The sequence below is a fragment of the Anastrepha obliqua genome, chromosome 4, assembly GCF_027943255.1.
Source record: "Anastrepha obliqua isolate idAnaObli1 chromosome 4, idAnaObli1_1.0, whole genome shotgun sequence".
NCBI lineage: Eukaryota > Metazoa > Arthropoda > Insecta > Diptera > Tephritidae > Anastrepha > Anastrepha obliqua.
In genome coordinates, this window is record NC_072895.1 from 14,969,342 (window position 1) to 14,991,846 (window position 22,505).

At 35.4% G+C, this 22,505-nt stretch overlaps 1 protein-coding gene across 1 annotated transcript; it reads right to left on the bottom strand.

Annotated features, from left to right (window-relative positions):
* Positions 1-652: 652 nt before the first annotated feature.
* On the bottom strand, positions 653-21,991 carry LOC129243426 (uncharacterized protein DDB_G0283357-like). The gene is made up of 3 exons (XM_054880412.1): positions 21,834-21,991; positions 20,876-21,311; positions 653-928 (listed from the first exon to the last, which is right to left on the bottom strand). Exons 1-3 carry the CDS (start codon positions 21,989-21,991, stop codon positions 653-655), a joined length of 870 nt encoding a protein of 289 aa, XP_054736387.1.
* Positions 21,992-22,505: the final 514 nt, after the last annotated feature.

A 22,505-nucleotide genomic window follows, 5' to 3' on the forward strand; every position in this document is an offset into this window, starting at 1 on the left:
TGAACCGGAAAAAAGAAAACAAATCTAGAACACAAAACGACGCTGCGGGAAAAAAAAATTTGATCTTCAAATTACTTTTCTTCTGGTTTCATTTCTTACATCTGCGACGATTTTCACTTTACATTTAATTGCGATCATTAAATGATTTCAATACGAAATTTCCCAATAAAAGCTGTCAATTTTAATTGCCAATATAACCATGACTAAATACTGGTACAACAACAAAAGCATAGAAAAACACGCAAGTGTAAAAACATAATTGTGCTAACCAACTCAGCCAACCGAGCGATAGCAACAACGATTTTTGCATAGCGCGAAAGTTGCGCTATTAAATTTGGCGCGGAATGAAGCAAAGAGAGCGAACTGAAAAAATATTGAAATAAAACAGAATAGAAGTCGCAAATATTGAACAAAAGTGGCAAAAAACGGCAAATTTTAAGCCAACACTCACACATACACACACTTACACATGCGCGCTTTGGTGCAAAAGTGAAAAGCCAAAAATGCTTTCGAAATAAGCAATAAACGCTGTGCCACAATGAGCGCTTATATTTATACAGTTAGCAAGTTAATATATTTACATGCAATAGCACGAGTATTATTTGCCACAAAATGTGGCAAGTGAGTGGCGGTGAATGGCAAGGTCGTTCATTTAAATGCAATCTAATGTGGCACTACGACCATTGTTGTTGTTATTGTTATTGCAGCCGTAGAGATTAGCGGTTATGGTAAGTGCACCAGCGAATACAATAACATCAGCAGCAGGAGTAGAAGCAGCTTTAACTTCTACTTTTTCCTTTTCTTCTTCGCTTAGTCTTACTTTACCTGCCGGCTTAGTGGCGGCGGCAAGCGTCTTTGTTCTGCGCACTACCAAATTCCGGCAGCGCGGCAGCGGCGCTCCTGTAAACTTAATTATTTCGCTGAAACGCTAAAGACGCCGCAGCTGGACAATTAATTTCGCGGCAGGTTTATTGGTAAAATATTTTGTTTTTTCTTGTTACGTTTTTTTATTTCGCAAGGCCAGTAAAGTATGTTAACTATTAAGCGGGTACGCAGCAGTCGCGAAAGAATTGCGCGCGGCGATTGAACGCCCTGAAGCGCGCAAAGCGAAGTATTACAAAAGTACAAACAAAGAAACACACACCAAACAACAAATAAATGGGAAGGAAGATAAAGATACTAAGACAATGTACGCAAAAATGCAACAACGACAACAACAGGAACGTCAATACAAGTTTGCGCCTGTGCGGCACAACTTCAAAGACATAGCTGGCCGCGTTCAAGTCGCTCGCTGCGCGCTGCCATTGCTATAGTTTTAGCACCAGCAGCAACTAAGCCAGAAGAAAACAGTAGCAGCAATAACAACAATTAACAACAACTTGGCCTAAACTATAGATCCTAAAGGTAGAGAGCGCTGTGCAACCACAAACGCGTAGCCCCGCTGCATACATTCAAAGTGTGCGCGCGGTGCATATTTCAACTCACGGCACTGCCGCGCATGTCGCCAACCAATCAAGTCGCACAGCAATCAAACACCGACTACCGCCGAGTGCCGCTGCGATTGGAGTCGCTTCTCTAGCATGGAATGCGAACCGCTTTAATTAATTACGCTTGCGCGATTGTGAGAAACGAGTTCTTAGCGCAAAGAGCGGCGCAGTAGCAGCGCGTGTACGTTCACCATTTTGCGCTTGTAGTGGCGTATTTGCTAAAGCATTTGTTTTGTTGTGCGTGCGTGCGTGCGCCTACTAACTTTTGCTCTATGCGCTTGCGTCGCTCTTGGCGGCGCTTATGTGTTTGCTTGCGTCGTCTGAGCGTTTGTATGCGCGCACAGTGGAATGTTGCAGATTCATACTTTTTGTTGCTGTTTCTAGGTTTTATAACGTTTGCTTTTGTTAGGCGTTGTTGCGGTTACCACAGCAACGATTGGAATGTAGCGAATGTGCTGACCACAAAGCCCAAAGCGGCAGAAGACATGAAACTAGAGCAAAAAAGAAAAAAGGGGGAAAAAGAAAAACAATGCAAAAACAACACGAAACATAAATGAAATTACTTTCTTGGCTTAAGCGCGCATGCGTACGCACAGCGGTAAATAATGTAATGCCGTGCATCGCTAGATGGTCGTTGGTCGGGGTCACTGTAGCTGTCTCATCAATTTACGCTTTGCACTTGCAACAAATGGGGTCCACTGCATACTCATACCCCAGCTGCTTGTGCGATCAAAAAAAAAAAAAAACAACCAACGCCACCAACTGGCTGATGGTGGCACGAAATGCGCGTGCCCTTCAGCCTTGGCGTGTACGCGTCGAAGCTGCGCGCAATCTCCTCAGTTGCATGTGCGGCATCATGCTGCTTCTCCAAAGTTATTATATCCACTTCAAAACGTTTAATACAACGCTTTTAATTGCGCTCATTCCGCACTTACTTGCCACGCAACATTGGCCACAAACAATGCTGCCACTTGTTTGCCACACCGAGCCCAAATGACGCTCACTCATAGCGGGCAAATTATTCTCGGCGTGGTAATAAAGTGTAAAATACCAGGAAGCGTTTTTCTTTTCTACTCTTGCAACCAAATACAATTTCAACTATTGTACCTCGACTACTTGCATAGCTTCCAGTGAAGTGATTTTGTTACTGGTATGTGTTGTTCTTGTTGCAATTTTTATGCCTCTCATGCATGCACGCGCATTTGTTTTTACGCTGGTAAACTCTCGCGGAAGTAAAGTACAGACTTGACTATTTTTGCTAGAATTTGTGTTGGCATCTGTTGGCGCAGTTCTTTGAGAAATCGCTGCAACATTCTCCCAGCATGTACCAGCTTTCAGAACCACTTTCTAATGATTTTTAATTGATTTGAAATGGAATGCAAAGTGGACTTAAGTACGAACGGCATGCCACGAAATATTTTGCTCAAGCGGGGAAAATAAAACCAACAAAGCAACTACCAAGAGCAACTCAAGTTATAGAATTAAAAGTATTAGCCGTTAAAGAGTGGAGCGAGGCAGAGAAAGAAAGAGGGCGGTTCTACCAGGGAATGCTATAGATTGGGTTAGATAGTGAAGGCTGTTCGGTAGAAATATCTCACGTAGACCTCCATAGGGTCCATTGTGTTACCAGTGCTGTGTATTTGGAGTCAAAGATATTATTCTATGTAATACTTAGTACACGTCTTCGCGAGTTTTGAGAAGTTGTTCAGCCTTTTGTCAGCAATATCCGTTTAGGGTGAAAAATACGCTGATCTTAGGCGCATTTGTTGAGCAGCAGGGCAGTGCCTAAGTAGGTATTCCAAAGTACCCCTAGCATGTGTTACACCCATCGCTCTGAACTAAGCCCATTTTTTGCTATATGGCAGTGATATAACTAACGTATATTATTAAAATACCGCCGCTTGCAATTTTGATTTTGAAAAATTCAGATTTTGTAATGCCTCTAATATCTTACGCTTGGAAATACTTCGAAAAAGTTGGTTCCAAAAATTTTGTAGCATGCAAAATATAATGATTTCCAAGTGGGGTTTGCCTACTAAAACTGTGCTGTATTGTGCTGTTCGTACATAGCTTCGGCAGTTAAAGCAACAGCACGACAGCACAAATTGTCACGGGAAGTCCGTTCTGCAGAAGCTGTCTTCAGAACGAGGTGGAATCATCTCAACACCTTCTTCTCAGTTGTCCTGCGCTCGTCTGGCAAAGATTTAGACATCTGCGCTCTCATTTTTTTCCTACGCCTGCGATATAGCGGGTCTAAATACTCGTATCATAAATTTGGTGAAGTTCATCAGTAGCTTGTTGCGGCTAACTACGAACGCAAATCAGCCACCGTCGGCGTCGTTGTAAAATGCATGGCCATCATCGTCTCTAATCCCAAGGCTCCTTCTTCCTTCCCTTCTCCTTTCTCCTTTCCCATGTATGGCATCACAACGGACGGATTTTCAATATTTGTCCAAGTGTGCCCTCACTTAGACCTTACAGATCCGTTGTGATACCACTGTGCTGCATGGGAACCTCATTTACTTTCCGTCGTGGGACCATTTGGTGGCTCTTATGAAACGTATAATTGATTCCATACCCACCCCAGACAGCTCTGTATGAGAATTGAAAAAGTAGAAAAAGTATTTATCTAGACAACCTGCTCTGATTTTAGCGAAAGCTGGACAATAGCAAAGGAAGTCCTCATTGGAAATGTAAGGGCCAAAATAAAGATTTCTGTCCGGTGTCCCACGGGGCATCATTTTAGGCCCTTTGCTCTTTGTAATTTGTATGAATGACATATCTGACTGTTTCCATTTCTCTGAGTTTCTTTTATTATATATGCAGACGACTTAAACATTTTTAAAACTGTACTAAGCCCGTTTGACTCATACAAACTGAAATCAGACCTCACCAACGTCATGGCATGGTGTGATAGAAATCTACTTCAGCTAAATAAAATATTAAGAAATTCTCTGATGTGTCATTTTCTAAGTCTAAGCATCTAATATTTTTTAAAGAAATCTTGATGAGATTACTGAGTAGAGAGAATTCTTTCACTCCACTTTTCAGTAGATTAATCTTTTGAATTTTTTCATCGCCATTTGCCTTCATTCGACGTTTTGCTTCCGATTCTATTATACGATCCAAGCTGAAGTATGCCGTCTTTATTTGGAGCCCACTTCATCAGTGCCACTTCAATAGAATTGAACGCATTCAAAAGAAATTTCTTCGTTTCCACTTGGATCTTTGAACTTTACTGATCCGATTCCTCTATATAATGCAAAGTGTTCCTTACTAAATTAAAAAAAAATATTAATGATTTATTCTTTCTGGAGTGGGTTAGAACTTTTTATGCCTCGAACGCATCTTTATTAGAACGTTGAATGAGTTTAATTATGGTTATCAGGGAAAGCGTGTTGGTATTAAAGCAAAGTGTCCTCACCAAAAGAGAAACAAATATATATACTCAGATAACCAATCGGCTCTAAAATCACTACAATCACCTAATATAGCCTTTTCTGGCATTAGTTAAGTTTGGTTTTTTCCTTTTCAAATATTTTGCATTTTTCAGTTCGAGGCAAAAACAAAATTCACTAGAAACAGAAAAAAAAAACACTTTGAACTAAAATATTAGTGCATATTTTTAAGTAAATTTCTCCTTTGGCACAACAATAATAAAAACAAAACAATGTATTAACTCTTGTGGTCAAATTACATGAGCTCGTAACAACAACAATGGCAACAACTAAACAATGCCACATTAAATTAGTATCAAATTGTGGCTGTGAAGGCGGAGAAGATCCACACTGTTTTGGGAGCAAAGACACTAGCAGCCAAGCGGGCGGCCATTACAGCGCAGCTTCAAGTCAATGTGGAGGTAATTATGCGCATTAGAGTGGGTCAAGTAAATTTCGGGAAAACCTGTCAAAACTTTCGCATTTAGCATTTAGCGAAATATTATTGTAAAGAGGGTAATTAATGCCACATTCTTTGATGAGATTTTTTTGAAAAATGATAGTTTTTGAAATTTTTGATATTTTTTAAAATTTTTGATATTTTTGATATTTTTTGAAATTTTTGACATTTCTTGAAATTTTTGAAATATTTTGAAATTTTTGATATTTTTTGAAATTTTTGACATTTCTTGAAATTTTTGATATTTTTTGAAACTTTTGATATTTTTTGAAATTTTTTGAAATGTTTGATATCTTTGATATTTTTTGATATTTTTGACATTTTTTGAAATTTTTGATATCTTTTGAAATTGTTGATTTTTTTTGATATTTTTTGAAATTTTTTACATTTTTTACATATTTTGAAATGTTTTGAAATTGTTTACATTTTTTGAAATTTTTTACATTTTTTGAAATATTTGATATTTTTTGAAACTTTTGATATTTTTTGAAATTTTTTGAAATGTTTGATATCTTTGATATTTTTTGATATTTTTGATATTTTTGATATTTTTAGGAATTTTTGAAATTTTTTGAAAATTCTTGATATTTTTTGGAATCATTGAAATTTTTTGAAATCATTGAAATTTTTTGAAATTTTTGATATATTTTGAAATTTTTAAAACTTTTTGGAATCATTGAATTTTTTTGAAATTTTTAATATTTGTTGAAATTTTTGACATGTTTGGAATATTTTGATATTTTTTGACTTTTCTTGAAATTTTTGGCATTTTTTTAAATTTTTGATATTTTTTGATGTTTTTTGATATTTTTTGAAATTTTTGATATTTTTGATATTTTTGACATTTTTTGCAAACCATTCAAATGCGTTTGCAACTCTCTCCATACAAAAAACAGCGGGAAACCGTATTGAAGAATTATAAAACTTGGACCAGAAATATAAAATTTATAATATTCTAAGACTCTCGCCAAAGTATTTGCGTAAATATTCAATTCACTTGAACTGCAAAAAATTGAAAGTATCTCAAAAATCACATTTTAATTCCGTTGATAAAATTTATAAACATTTGTATGTAAGCCTCTTAAGCTTCAACTATTATTTCTCAAAAAACTCGATTCTGGGAGGTATTTTCAAATTCATCCAGCTCACGTAAATCTTAAAATTTTTCAGAAATATTTTGGCGGAAGTCTTGAAATGTAATAATATTTTATGATTCCGATAAGAAAGAGTAGTGAGTTTTATTTTTGCAAGGACAGTAAAAAATCTATACTGTACTTTACTGAACAGGAGCGCTCGGAGTTCGCTCTGACCTGTTCGTGAGGACGATTCCGCGGGGAGTATCGTGATGGTTGTGTTCAACACCCAAGGGCGGGTAGAGCTTTTTTGGCTCGATGTGGAGTTGCATTGCAATTGGGTGCGGGACCCATAGTAAGGCAGAGGTTTCGATAGAGCTCGAACCCCACTAGGGTGGCTAGGGTGTCCATTCTAGACGACTTATTGGGTGGCTGTGCAAGCGAAGTGACCTGCTGTTTTAAGCCGTCTCTGAACAGCAGATGGTTTTTAAGAGGAGCAGAAATGCACTCGGTGGCTTGCCAATGCCTCTATTGCTGCTTTAGAAAAAACTTTTTCTATCATTTGATACACGGCTTGTAAAAATGCATTTGGCACAGTTTTTATGGTGGTCCCAATTTTTGTTTGTTTGTTTTTTATTTTTTGCTAGATGCTCTGAACTTCTCAAGTAAAACCACGTACTTGGTGAGCCTTGTTGGTGTTTTATTTTATTTAGTTGTTTTCTTTTTTTTGTGACCGACCCAGCCTAATTTGCTTGCAAAGGCATGTAAATAAATATGTAAGTTCGCTGCTACTCGCTGGATTTCACCTATTTGTCTTTTTCCGCTGATCAACAGCAACAGATCGCGCGCTTCATTATCTGCTATTTAATTTTATTGAACCTCTTCGGTTGAAAACGAAGGTGAGCCAAAAACAAAGAAACAACAAATAACCACTGGAAATGTTGAACAAAAGGTCGAGGCCAATGTAGCGAAGTGAGGGCCACAAATAAAAAAAAGTAGTTTTATAAAAATATACCATAAGCCGCGCGGAGCATCAAATTTCTTTCTGGTGTACAAAAAACACAAAAAAATGAAACAAACAAAAAAAATCACAAATAAAAAACCAAAACAGTAACAGCAACAAAAGCATAAAATACGGCAACAACTCTTTCGAAAAAGCGTTGAAAGTGCGGCGAATGGAGGTGTATTTCGTTTCTTTATGGCGGTGTAATGTATGGCAGATGTAAAGTTGCTCGCAGTTGCCAGCTGTTGTCAACTAGTTAATGCAACATTGGACGCTAAAGAGTATGCCACAGTATGTAAACTAGTTAGCTGCCAAAACCAAGCTGTCAAGTTAATTAATTGACATCAAGCAAAAGCGCAGAGGTAAACCAACACACAAACATACACATATACATACATACATACACATATGTATGTATATATACGTAAAAGTACAAGAATATATATTAACTATTAACATGCCTTTGCAACATGGAGAAATTCCATTCGCCGCTACGAAGGGGAAAAAATTACGAAATTAAAAATTTAAATTCAAAGCCATAGTGAAATGTAACCAACAAAGCAGAGAAATGGAGAAGTTATGTGTAAGCAACAATTAAAAAATAATAATAAAAAAAATGTAACAAAGAAAAAGAAGTCACATTTCGCTTTACGGCGTTTTTTGAGGAGCTCTTTCATGGCAGAAATGCACTCGGAGGTTTGCCATTACCAGGCGAGGGGCGGCCGCTATTAGAAAAAACGTTTTCTTCATTTTGGTGTTTCACGAAGATTCGAACCTACGTTCTCGCTGAATTCCAAATGGTAGTCACGTACCAACCCATTCGGCTGCGGCGGCCACATCATAATATTGGGCGAAGAGATCTCCAGAGGTTTGCTTTATAAAACACCGATGTGCGCTTCCATTCGGTTATTTTGCAATGTTTTTTTAGGTTATGTTTGGCTAATAGGCGATTTTGACCAACTTTAACAAATTATTGCGTAAGTTGCACATTACAGCGTAAGTTGCACATACCAAGGGAAGCCAAGTCCTACTCCACCTGATCTTTGATCCAAAGCAAGGGAGGCCTTTTTCTTCCTCTAGTACCACCAGCTGGTAACGCATCGAATACTTTCAGAGCCGAAGCGTTTGAATGCATTCGGACGACATGACCCAGCCAACGTAGCCGCTGGATCTTTATTCGCTGCACTGAGTCTATGTCGTCGTAAAGCTCATCCAGCTCATCGTTTTATTCGCCGTTACCAACTAGCAGAGGTTCTAAAATCTTCCTCAAAATCTTTCTCTCTAACACTCCAAGTGCCGGCTCATGGGATGTTGTCATCAGCCAAGCTTCTGCACCATGCAATAGGACGAGTATGAGATGAGGAAATATTTTAGGTTCTTGGAAATTGCATCGCGGATGAGTTGGTAAAAAGGTAACTGATCTTAAGTCAGCTAACTCATATTCTCGAAGCCTATAATAGCATACAGTAGTAGTTTGCTTTTAATTAATCACAGATCATTGGAAGCTAGAATTCTGTACTCTTTTGGTCTTTTGTTTTTAACGTCATTAACGGTGTAATACAGTCTGTGTCAGAAAAAAGGAAGCGCGATTATTCAGGAAGTATAAACGGTATATATTTAAAAAAAAATTTCATGAATGTTTGTACAAAAGTACGAGTCACAATTACTGAATAAGCCGTGTAATCTCCATCGTTGTCGAGTATAGCCTGGTATCTTCCTCATGCTTTGAACCAGCTTTTCTGCGTAGCTCATCGACAAAGGGACTAGATTTTGCGAACTTGACGCACGAGTTGCTTTAAATCGTGGGCTGGCTTTCCGGCTAGATGCGTTTTCATAATTGCATACACATTTTCAATGAGGTTGACGTCTGGGGACTGGGAAGGCCAGTCCGTTACTGTGACGCCATTTTCTTGTTTCCCTTACACAGTCGACTTTGGTGTTTTGGATCATTATCCTCTTAAGAGATCCAATCATTGCTTCCTCCTGGGTACTTCTTTTTTACCGACTTCAAAAGTCCTCGATTGTAAATTTCGCTCATTTTTTCGGAGTTCAAATTTTGGGTGAAGAGTTTCAAGCATCCGAAACCGCGCTCGGAGAAGCAACCCCAAACATTCACTTTCATCGGGTGTTTAACAGTGCGCTGTACGATTTTTGTATGACTCGTGGGCCAAGCTCGCTTAAGTGGAACCCAAGCCCAGAAAGTTGCTTCATCCGAGAAAACAACCTTACTCCAATCGCGTTCTATGTTTTCGGTATCCCAAGCCCTGCGTTTCTCAATGAGTTTTTCTGAGAGCAGTGGTTTTAATAATGTTGGATGGGTAGGATACGTTCGGCTCCTTTAGTCGTCATTCGATGGTGTTAATACCCACATCTGTTCCCTTTTTAGCAAAAACTCTTCATGCTTAGCATAGTCACAAAGAAGGGTTCCGCTTAAAAAGTTGGGCGATCTTTTTATCCTGCGTTTTTGTCGTCACTCGCTTCAAGCCGCGCTTAGAAAAGTCATCAACATTTTTGTACACCTTATACCGTTGATTCCACATCACAATAAGGTTTTTTGATTTTTTAATCACTTTTGCAGCCGTGGCGTAAGATTATTTCGGCCCTTTCGAATGCGTGTATAAAAATACCGCCTCGAAACGCTTCGCGTACTTTTCACTCATTTTTGTTTGGTTGCGTTTACGGGAAAGTTTCGAACGATACTAACCTGAGTTAGCCCTGGCGTTTTAGCCCTTGAGTGGGACTATTATACAGCAAGAAAAAACATGTTATTTTCTTCTGACACAGACTGCAGATTGCCCTTTTCTATTGGAAAAAATTTATTTGAATATACCGCAAAGAAATTTACAATTAATATATATTAATATTTTCCCTATACAATTAATTAGCCCCTATTGCTCGTACTTTAAATGAGGTTAGTTGAATCTCGATTTCTGTCTTACTTGATTTTTCATGTTCACAAAAGCGTTTATACATTTTTTTTTCTAATAACGTAATTTAAGTTTTCACTTTATTAATAGTCTGTAAGAAATTGTTTCATTGACTGAATAAATAATCAATAAATTTCTATAATTTGTAAACGGCACCCTTTGTATTATGAAATTTTGAATTCCAAAGAATAAAATGCCGCCTTTTTCTACAAACTAGATGAAATAATGTTAAAGTGTCAACAATTGAAAAATTGGCTTAAAAATACATGCGCATATATTATATAAAAATTTTGAAAACAAGTTTTTTCCATTCCAGTCCTCTTTCTTTCTTCGCATTCTTACTGCATTTTTTTATTTTTATATTTACATTTAGTTTTTTTTTTTTTTGCTTTTTTGGAAAAAACATTCGCCCTCCTCTCGAAAGTGTGGCAGATGCGTTGAAAAGCCTCGCTTAAGCTACCTAAATAAGCCGCACTCGCGCGTTTGCATTGAACTCTAACGGAGGCGGCAACAATAACAGTGAAAATAACGCCGCTGAGCAGGCAAAGAAAGAGAAAATTAATAAATAAATGGGGAAAAATTGGCTTAGAAAGCTTCGAATGCAATGTTGCAGCGGTTCCAAAAGTAGTCAACTATAAATGTTCACTAAGCCTGGCCACTTTGGCCGAATCTTGCTCTCGGTTACTTGGCTTTTAACTGCATTTAACTGCATATATAGTGCATTCATGCATATTAAAGGCGAGCGTTGGCGGTTTTGTAGTACGCAGCCGCTTGCTCATGAATTTAGATAAAACAAAACAAAAAAAACCAAAACGAAAAGGAAATAATAACTTAGATTGAATAATCCGTACAAATAAGAAGATTGAGCCATTGAAAATGGTGCTGCACTTTACACTTTACGCTAGATGAAATGTCGTCACTTGATCACTGGCTCCTTTTTAATCGCTCTTCCTCGCTCTTGACGTGCATCACTTCGTTGCTTAACTGCTCGCATATATTTAATTTCTCCCGTTTGCGCCTCAGCTGACATGCGACTACTCAACCCAAATCTATCTGAATGAGCCCTTCTTTCAAAGCGCAAATGAGACTATGACATTCGTTCACTTTATTTTTGGAGTATTTGATGATCTGGTTTTTATATAATTTCATATAATAGGACTATGAATAAGTTCCTTGCGGTTTTACAACAGATGGCGTAACTTGATTATTATTCCATCGATCCACATTTCCAAACATTCATTGGAGAGCTACTGTCGTAAGGCACAAACGTCAGTATAAGTTTTTTATTTGAAGCGTAAACAACAATATTTTTACCACACTTGAAAATGTCGAATTTCGTGCCAAATAATGTGTTTTTGCGGGGAATTTTTTAATATGAAGAAAAAAGCAGCCGAAAGTCATCGTATCTTGGTGGAAGTTTATGGTGAGCATGCTCTAGCTAAGCGAACGTGCCAGAAGTGGTTTGCACGCTTTAAAAGTGGTGATTTTGGCTTGGAAGACGAAGAACGCGAGGGTGCGCCGCCAAAGTTCATGGATACCGAATTGGAGGAATTGCTCGATCAAGATCCGGCTCAAACGCAAGAAGAGGTTGCAAAAACTTTGGGAGTTGATCAATCAACCATTTCCAAACGTTTAAAAGCCATGGGAATGATCCGAAAGGTAGGCCATTGGATGCCGTATGAATTGAAGCCAAGAGACGTTGAACGCCGTTTTATGGCATGCGAACAACTGCTTCAACGGCACAAAAGAAAGGGTTTTTTGCATCGAATTGTGACTGGCGATGAAAAGTGGGTCCATTACGACAATCCAAAACGTCGGGCAACGTATGGATACCCTGGCCATGCTTCAACATCGACGTCGGCGCAGAATATTCATGGCCTGAAGGTTATGCTGTGTATCTGGTGGGACCAGCTGGGTGTTGTGTATTATGAGCTACTGAAACCGAATGAAACGATTACGGGGGATGTCTACCGACGACAATTGATGCGTTTGAGCCGAGCACTGCGAGAAAAACGGCCGCAATACGCCGATAGACACGACAAAGTTATTTTGCAACATGACAATGCTCGGCCACATGTTGCACAAGTGGTCAAAACATACTTAGAAACGCTCAAATGGGATGTCCTACCCCACCCGCCGTATAGTCCAGACCTTGCGCCATCCGATTACTATCTCTTCCGATCGATGCAACATGGCCTGGCTGACCAGCACTTCCGTAATTACGATGAAGTCAAAAAATGGATCGATTCGTGGATTGCGGCAAAACCAACCGAATTTTTCACAAAGGGAATCCGTGAATTGCCAGAAAGATGGGAAAAAGTAGTAGCAAGCGATGGACAATACTTTGAATATTAAATTTGTAACCATTTTACGTCAATAAAGTTTCAAATTTCGAAAAAAACCGCACGAACTTATTCATAGTCCTATTAAATTAGCTTCTTAAATTTTATATTTTCTAAAAAATTTTAACTGCATTTTTCAATTTCATCTTCAATTCGTTTTAAACGATCAAGCCTCGATTACCTTATCGTCACCATTGAAGATAAGATTTGGGCTAAGGCTTAGGCGCACTTAAGGCGAATTGAATACTGAAGGTGACGCCATTAAACAACAGTTACTTTATACTGACGTCAGCTGCCTTCGCAATACAAAACAAACGAACAAAAGTAACAAAAGTGGGAGAAATTGCATGTTTGCGAAAATTCAGTGAATGGCTTGGTAATATTGTGATTTGTTAGATTAAAACTAAACAAACTAATGCAAACGAGGGGCCGCGTGTTAAATTGTTAAAGTATAAATGAATATAAAGCCTCCAAATGCAGTTTTTTGCGTTTTTATGCGGAAGACGCCGTGGCTAGATATTATGTGTGTGTGAGCATATAATTTTTTGTGTTTAGTTGTTTCCATTGCTTTTGCCTACTCTTTTTCTTCACAAACAAGTAATTACCCTTCCTTTTGTTTGTTTATTGATGCACTACTACGGCATGGCGAATTTGGAAGACGCAATCTTCTTCTCTATCATTCTGGAGGCGAACACACTTCGTATGAATTCGCCTTGCCTGGGGAGTTAACTTTTTTGACTGTATTTTTTTTTATTTGACTGTAGCTGTTTTGCTTTATTATTTTTTATTTCATTCAATTTTTTATTTATTTTTTTTTTTAATTTTATTTCATTTAGTTTTCTTTTATTTGATTTTACTAAAATTTATTTCCTCTTTTATTAATATGTTTTCCTTGGTTGGTTGGTTTAAGGGTGATCCTGCATCGGAGTGCCACATAGACCGCAAGTTGGGTCCGTTGTGTTGCCCTAAAGCTCATTATATTATATGATTTCCCCACCTAACCGAGATTTTTATTATAGATTTTGGTCAAAGATATTAATTCGTTTCGAGAATTTAATGAGAGATTCGATTTTCAGGTTGGAGAGTGCTGAAATATTGTCAATTGTTGGAGAGCCTAGAAGAGCGAGTCGACTTCTGGCTAGGCCGGGACAACTGCACAGCAAATGCCTGCTCGATACTTCCTCATCTTCGTCCTCGCAGTATCTGCACAGGTCGTTTTGAGGAACCCCGAGCCGACGTGCGTGAGTGCCCAAAAGGCAGTGGCCGGTGATAAGAGATGTTATATGCCTTAGTTCGTGTTTCGAAAGACTTATAAGTTTTTGTCTGTTTCAGATTGTAGGATGGCCAGATTTGTCTGGTCGTAACGCAAGTAGTTTCCACTTGCCACCTCCGATCAGCAATGCTGTGAAATTCTCGATCAATGAGTAATTTACATGTTGAGAGCGGAATGTGGATTGTGGGTAAGTTACTAACATTTGATTGCGCAGCTCCAGCTCTTGCGAGCTCATCAGATTTGCAGTTACCTTCGAACCCACTGTGGCCCGGTATCCAGATAACTTGGACAGAATTCTGAACACTTATCTCGTTAAGAGATAAGAGACAGGATCGAACCATATCGGAGTGGGTATGAGAGGAGCTGAGTGCTCGAACGGCCGCTTGACTGTCAGTGAAAAAGCGGATATCCTCTAGTGATATTCTATTTTCTAAGAGAGTTTTCGCAGCATACCAGATAGCGCATACTTCCGCTTGGAATACACTACAGTAGTCGGGTAATCTAAATGATAGATTAATGTGAGGGGAATTGGAAAAGGTTCCAAATCCCACTTTACCGTCTTGTTTTGAACCATCTGTATATATAATCAGAGGGCCATCGATTTCGGTTAGATTTGTCTTCCATTCTTCCCTATTTGGGAGTGAACAGGAGAATAGCAAGGGTGGTGATGGAAGACTTACATGATAGTCTATGTCGGAAGAGATAACAGTGTTCCTGTTCAGTATGGTCGAATGGCCAAGATACTTATTCCATTTCGATATAGCATTGATGCGTGTCGCTGCTTTCGCTGCAATCGCTTTGCCAGCCAGATCGATAGGGAACAAGTGAAGCAACGTATTTAGAGCCTTAGTAGGTGTTTTACTTGAGCATCCTGTTATCAGGAGGCAGGCTGTTCTTTGGACTCGATCAATTGTGGCTACTCTACACCGTTTTTCGAGTGCTGTCCACCATACAACCACACGGTAAAAGAGTATCGGTTTGATGATTGAGGTATATATCCAATAAATGATCCGAGGTGAAAAACCCCAGGTTTTGCCTACAGCTTTCTTACAAGTATAAAGAGCTATGAAAGCTTTTTTACATCTGTTTTCAATGTTCAATTTCCAACTCAACTTCCTGCCTAGAATATTCATAACTCCTAGATATTTAGCAGAATCTGATAGAAGTAATGATTCCCTTTTTAAAGTTATTGTTTGCAGAAGAGGAGATTGTCCTTAAAATTTAAGATTTATCCTGAAAATGTTTTACCTCACGCCATATTTTTTTCATTTTTAAATTTATTTAATTTTATTTTGAACTTCATTTAAAATTCAATGATTCAAAATTTATTTAGTTTGATTTTAATATATTTTTATTTCATTCCTTTTAATTTTTACTCAAATTTATTTTAATTTTCCTTAAATTAATTTATTTTTTATTTTAAATAATTTATTATTTTAATGTGTTTTGCTTTATTTTATATTATTCTATTTTATTTTATTTGTTCAATTTAATTTTTTTTATTTTTATTTCATTTAGTTTTATTTAATTTGATTTTACTTAATTTCACTTCACTTTATTTTAATTTATTTTCCTCTGTTTCATTTTATTTGATTTGATTCGTTTTGCCATGAATTTGTGTTTGCTTCCCTTTTTACTTAGTTGTCTCATCCTCAACAACGCACCACATTTTTGATACATTCTGTGGTTAGGCCATGCGTCATGTCGTGTCCTCAAACCTCATTTCTTACCCTTTTCCATCGTCGTTTCATTCATTCGTCGGCAAGCATTTAACCTTGACAACCAGAAATACCAGCGAATCTTCTGCAAAAACCAAAATTATTTTAATGGCCACCTTGCAAACAAACAGGCCTTCGAGTTGTCAGTCGACAGATATCAATTCTACCTGGCCGCAGGTCAGCAGCACTAACTAAGGATCAGCAACATATTCGTCAAAATCATTTAAATGCCTTTCTGTTGCATATTTAAGGCTTAAAACGGAAGTTGCAAAAGCTGCACAAGCAGTACAAACCCTAAAATTTTAGCAGTTACATTTGCCAAGAAATTTTTAAGTTTCCGTACCAGTTGTTGTCGGTGTTTTTTATTTTTATTTTGTATGTTTTTTGTTCATTGCGTGCCACCGCACGAAAGTCACCACTGCAAACGTTCAAAGTTTCAGGCACAAGAAGCACTAAAGTGTCGAATTTATGCGGCTGCTGCTGCCTGATGTTCTTTAACTGATTTTTTTTCTTCACTTTTTTCGATTTTATATTTGCACGCGTTTGCATTTGCTGGTGGCTAAAGCAGAATTTTCGTAAACTGTCCTTGCGGTTGAATTTCTTTGCTCGTCTGTATTAGCTACCTTTTTTGCAATTCATTTTTAAGCATTTGGTTTCTTTTCATGTTTTGTTTTTTAGGTTTTTGCCGAATTTAAAGGGTTTCCATTGAAAAAATTTGCACCTGCGCATTTTTATATTGCACATGGATTGCAAAATCGAATTCTGTGACAGCTCAAATGTCAGAGTAAATAATTTTTTTTATTTTGGAATTTTTCGCTTCTTAATTTTTTACGCGGCACTTTTAGACTACAGTTTTTTAAGCGCATTTTTGCTTTTATTTCGGCTTGAATTTTTAATGTCAGCACTCAAAATGTACTTTTGTTAAAATTATGGCTGGAATTTGAGTAGCAACAGCTGTCGATTAGTAGGTAGCCGCACTTTGGAAATGCAAAGGGTTTGCACCAAGAAAATACACAAAAAAAATAAGAAAAAGGTTTGAAGCATGTGATTGCTTTCAAGAAAAGGTATTAAGTTTGGTTTAATTTGCTCCACTTCAATTTTTAGGGCGACAATTAAAAACAAATAAAATAAAATTTCTTTGAATTTTTCCGCTGCTATGCAAAAAATGTGCGAAAATTTCAGCGTCTTGCAATTCTTAGCGTATTTAATTAAAATGTGTAAATATTGTATTTTTTTTTTATTTCTACTTTTTTATTTTTAAAAGCTTACATCCCAATAAAATTATTAGTAAAGTCAAGCAATCGCAGCGCTAGCAGCAGAGGCTTTCGGGTGTTTAAATATTGTTTTGCTATTTTCTTCAAAACTGCCTTATAGTGCGACAGTGGGCTTGTCTAGTAGTATTTACTTCTTTAACTTCTGTTCCAAATTTATGATATTTTCCTCACGACTGCATTACAGAGAGATAATGGATCAATCGAGCTGAATTTAATTAAAATCTTTAAATATTTGTTTAATCGGCTTCTTTATTTTTTCGCTCGCAAAAGCTAATTCTAGCTCTTCTGCAAATAATACTGGACTAAATAAAGAAAAATTTATTCTGTACTTTGTACCTCCAGTTTATATCTCCATGCAATGACTCTGATGCCTGATAATTTCTACTTTTGTTACATAATTTATTATTAAAAATAAAACAAAGAATATAAAAAAAGAAAAAATTTCCAAAACAACAATACTAAATAGAATTTTTCAATTAATTTTCGTTTTTATAAAAAAAATTACACAATTTTTTTAATCACAATTTTTCAAAAAACTGCTACTTTATAAATTCTAAAATTTATTGATTAATTTAAATGTTTATTTAAAAAAAAAATTTTAATTTTAATTTTGATTTTTTTTAATTATAATTTTTCAAAAACATGTTTTTTTACACATAAATTACAAAATTTTTTAATTAATTTTTATATTAATTTTTTTTTTTAATTAAAATTTTTTTATAAAAAAAAAAATTTTTGATTTTTTTTATTTATAATTTTTCAAAAAAATGTTGTTTTATAAATTCTAAATTATTTTAATTATTTTTTTTTTATAAAAAAAAAAAACAAAAAAAAAATTTTTAATATTTCATTATTATATATTATTTCAAAAACATGTTATTTTACATATAAATTCCAAAATTTTTTAATTAATTTTTATATAATTTTTTTTTTTTTAATTTAATTTTTTTTATAAAAAAAGTATTGATATTTTTTTATTTATAATTTTTCAAAAAAATGTTATTTTATAAATTCTAAAATTTTTTAATTAATTTGAACTTTTATAAAAACCATTTTAATTTTTTTTAATAATTTCTACTTTTGTTAAAAACTAAATATATTATTAAGAATAAAACAAAGAATATAAAAAATGTTATAAAAACAAAAAAAAATTTCAAAAAATATTCTACAATTTTTTAATTGATTCTTGCTTTCATAAAAAAAAAAATTTTAATTTTTTTTAATCATAATTTTTCAAAAAAATGTAATTTTATAAGTTCTAAAAGTTTTTAATTCATTTTAATTTTTGTAAAAAAAATGTTTGAGTTTTTTTAATAATTTCTACTTTTGTTAAAAAATTTATTAAATTTGCCAAAAAATATTCTAAAATTTTTAAATTAATTTTTATTTTATAAAAAAAATTTTTTTTTGTTTTTTTTAATAATAATTTTTCAAAAAAATATTATTTTGTAAATCCTAAAATTTTTTAATTAATTTAAATTTTTATAAAAGGAAAATTCAAAATTTTTTTTTATTTTAATTTTTCTTATAAACAATTTTTTTTGATATTTTTTAGTCATAATTTTTGAAAAAAAATGTTATTTTATAAATTTATTTTTTTATATTTATTATTTTATAAAATTATTTTTTTATTTTATACTATTATTTTTTTATATAATTTTTCAAAAAATGTTATTTTATAAATTCAAAAATTTTTTAATTTTAATTTTTATAAAAAAAAATTTCAAACTACATATTTCAAAATATGTGTTTTTAATCATAAATTTTCAAAAAAATATTATTTTATAAATTCTAAAATTTTGTAATTAATTTTAAACTTTATAAATAAAATTTTGACTTTTGTTAACAATTATTTTTGAAAAAAATGTTATTTTATAAATTTCAAAATTTTTTGATTAATTTTAATTTTTACAAAGAAGTTAAAAATTTTTCAAAAAAAATATTATTTTATAAATTCTCAAACTTTTTAATTAATTTTAATAATATAGTTATGAAAAATATTTTTGGACTTTTTAATTATAATTTAAAAAATAAATGTTGATTTATGAAATCTAAAACTTTTTCATTTCGAGAAGCGATTTCAAAGATACTCCATTCAAGAAGCGAGCATGAAATTATCCATTACTAAATCTCAATGTACCTAAATGACTGGCACAAAAAAAAGTAGCGGTAAGCTCGAAATAGACGACTGCAATTGGGCACCCTTTATAAAATCATAATAAATCCCATTTCTCGATATATTTTTTGTTCGTGGTCACTCCACTCAGGCCTTGACAAGACTCAGTCTTGCGTTAATCTATTTTTGCTTTCTGGCAGGGTAGGTGATTAGCGTGCCGCTACCACTCCAAAGTGGTGGTAATGCCCACCTGTTGTTGCTTAGGAACAACGCCTTCTTTACTGCTTGGATCGCCATCTGTGTTTCACATTTTTCTGTCAGAAGGATCACACAGATGGTTCAGGACATCGCTAAATTTGGTGTGTCTGCGTTATTACCGCGGCTGCCCGCTTTCTCTTGCTGGCGCCACTGATGCAATGTGTAACTGTGTCTTTTTCTTTGTTTTTTGCTTGGTTTAGCTGCCACAATGCAGGCAATTCGCTGGCTTTTGGGCGGGAGTAAGAATTGGAAGGATAAGGTTTTTGGGGTTGAGAAATGAAATTTTTTTGTGTGGGTTTTTATTTTTTAGAACCTAGGACAGTAAGTAAGTTTGGAAAAGTGCGAGCACCGTGCTATACGTGGGTTTTGCACCCACAACCTCTGGGATGGCAGCCTAGAGCACTTACGTTGGACTACCGGGGCCTTATCGATAGATAAAGAACCCATTTAGTGTTTTTTTTTTCGATTTTCTCTTGTAATTTTTATGATTCTATTAGGAACTACTTTTGGCGCTTTTGCAAGCTGGATAAAGAAATAAAGACTCCGATCGCTATTTCGACGTTTCTGTTTCCTTTAATGCACAAATACAGGGTGCATTCGAAGTGTAACCAACTTCAGACCGCTCACGCAGCTGATGCACGGTCATCAAAAAGGTCTAACAAAAGCCACTGTCCGCGAGTGGGCCAAAATACCTGCAAGTCATTCCGGGCAGCTTGCGATTCGTTTCTGGACCGTCTCAAGGCCATAGTCAAGGCAAAAGGCGGTCATATCGAGCAAAAGTAAATTGATTCTTAATTTTGTATTATTTTCACACATTTTTTACTTTGAATTGAATAAAAGTTGGTTACACTTCGAGTGTTGGACTCTGTAGTATTGATTTCGAATATATAATATTTTTTTTGTTAAATAATTTATTATTCGAATATTATGAAATATAAAAAAACATTATAGAAAAAAAATCCCAAAAATTGTCCAAATAATTTAAAAATATTTCAAAACCATCACTTTTGCATACAAATTTTCGTTAAGTAAGTTTTTTGTATTGCATTAGTTCTGAAGATGTCAATTTACCACAGCTTGAACTCATTTAGCTTCCGTCTCCGCAAACTTTTCATCATTTCGAGACATAAATTCCCACAAATGCGTGCATGCAATTTTCGAAGACTAAAACCCAATATTACCAAATGATCGGCACAAAACGTAGCGATGTTTTCAAAGTAGGCGATATTAATTGAACACCCTTTATAAAATCATACTAAAATGTGTCATAAAATTGAACAGTGACCTTTTGTTTGAAATAAACTTGAAATTCTAATTTCTCATTTATCCATAGATAATAAACCAATTAATTTTGCTTTGTTTTTCCTTTCGCTTTTTTTTGATAATTTTAATGATTTCACTTAGCAGAAACAGTCTAAATAACAGCATCCCCTTACTCTTCTTAATGTAATCAGTTCTTCTAAAATGCATGTGTGTCTTTGCTAAAAATAATATTCTCTCCACTCACCTGTATTGAACCGGCGACCGATGCCGAGCTGAAACTCGCATTGCTGCCATTCGATGAGGCGATGAATTGCTTACGCAGCAGCACGCTAGTCGAAGTGCTGCTGTGGCTGGCGCTAGTGATTGTGTTGTTGTTGTTGTTGTTCGAGGAAGCGGTTAAAGCGGTGAGAGCAGCATTCGTAGAGCCAACGCCAATGCTGCTGGCTGGGGAACTTTTACCACTGCCACTACCGCTCCCACTGCCATTGCTGCTGTTGCTGTTGTTATTATTATTATTATTGGTGTTGTCTACAGCACTATTTACAGTTGGGGAAGTAGTTGTCGCAGTTGTTGTTGTTGTTGTTGGCGCCAACGGTGCTGCATTCGCAGTATTTTTCAGCGAAGCGCCGGCACTGCTGGTGTTATTACTAATATTACACGCTTTATTTTGATTATTATTGCTGTTGTTGTTTTGCATATTTGCTGCATTATTTTTGCTGATCGCCATTTCCATGCTGTTATTGTTAATGCTGATGTTGCTGTTATTGCTCGAATTATTATTTAAAATATTATTGCTGGCATTGCAAACACTATTTACACTCGCACTCATATTGTGACTTTTGTTGGTGTTATTATTGTTATTATTGTTATTGTTGTTGTGATTGTTGTTATTGTTACTGTTGTTGTTGTGTTTATTGCTATTACTATTATTGCCTGTATTGTTTACGCTCTTGCTTTGTGTGCTGAAATTATTCAAATTGTGATTATTATTAATTGATTTTTGTTGCTGTTGTTGTTGCTGCAAATTGTTGTTAATTGAATTTTGTTGCTGCTCTTGCTGATCATCCTCCATTTTTTCGCCACTTTTCTGTGCTTGTTCGTGTTCGCGAATTGCCAACAGACTTCGTTTGGCTGGCTGTGCTTTAGTATTGCTGTTGTTGTTGCTGTTGCTGCTGTTGCTGCTGCTGCTGCTAGTCGCTAACGCTCTCGCATGCACATGAAGTGGGAAGTGTTGTTTTTGTTGTGCATTTCCTGTCACTTTAGCTGGCGTTTTGCCGTTAATAGTAGTCGCGTCGCGATGTGCCTGCGTCGGTGCTGTTGTGGAAGTTGAGGTCCGCTCTTCGTTTTGTTGACTTTTCATGATTCTAAGCGACAGGTTTTTACGCACGCACACACAACCGCGATTAAGTGACGCTTTTAGCAACGCATTTCTAGGGTTTCGAATTTTTTTTTTTTTTACTTTTTATTTGTTGTTGTTACCTTTTCTCTTATTATTTTTTGTTTTTTTTTTTAATTTTTTTGCAATACACATTTACATTTATGGCTCACACACATTTACATTTATGGCTCCACATTTAACATTTTTTTTTTTATTTTTTTATATCTTTCACTCTCTCTTTTCTACTTCCTTTCGGTTACTTGTTTGGTGTGCTGTGATTATTTTAAATACTGTAACGAGTAATTTATTATTTGTTATTGTAATATAATTATTTTCTTTTAGGAAGCTGTATTATAAACATGTTTTTTCTACGTGTGAAATTCACTCTTTAAATGTTATCTCGATTTGCAATTTCGCGCGATAAAAAATATTGTCGCGTGCTGTGCTGCTATTGAGTGCCGGAAAGACACAAGCACGCACACTAAAGAAGACATAC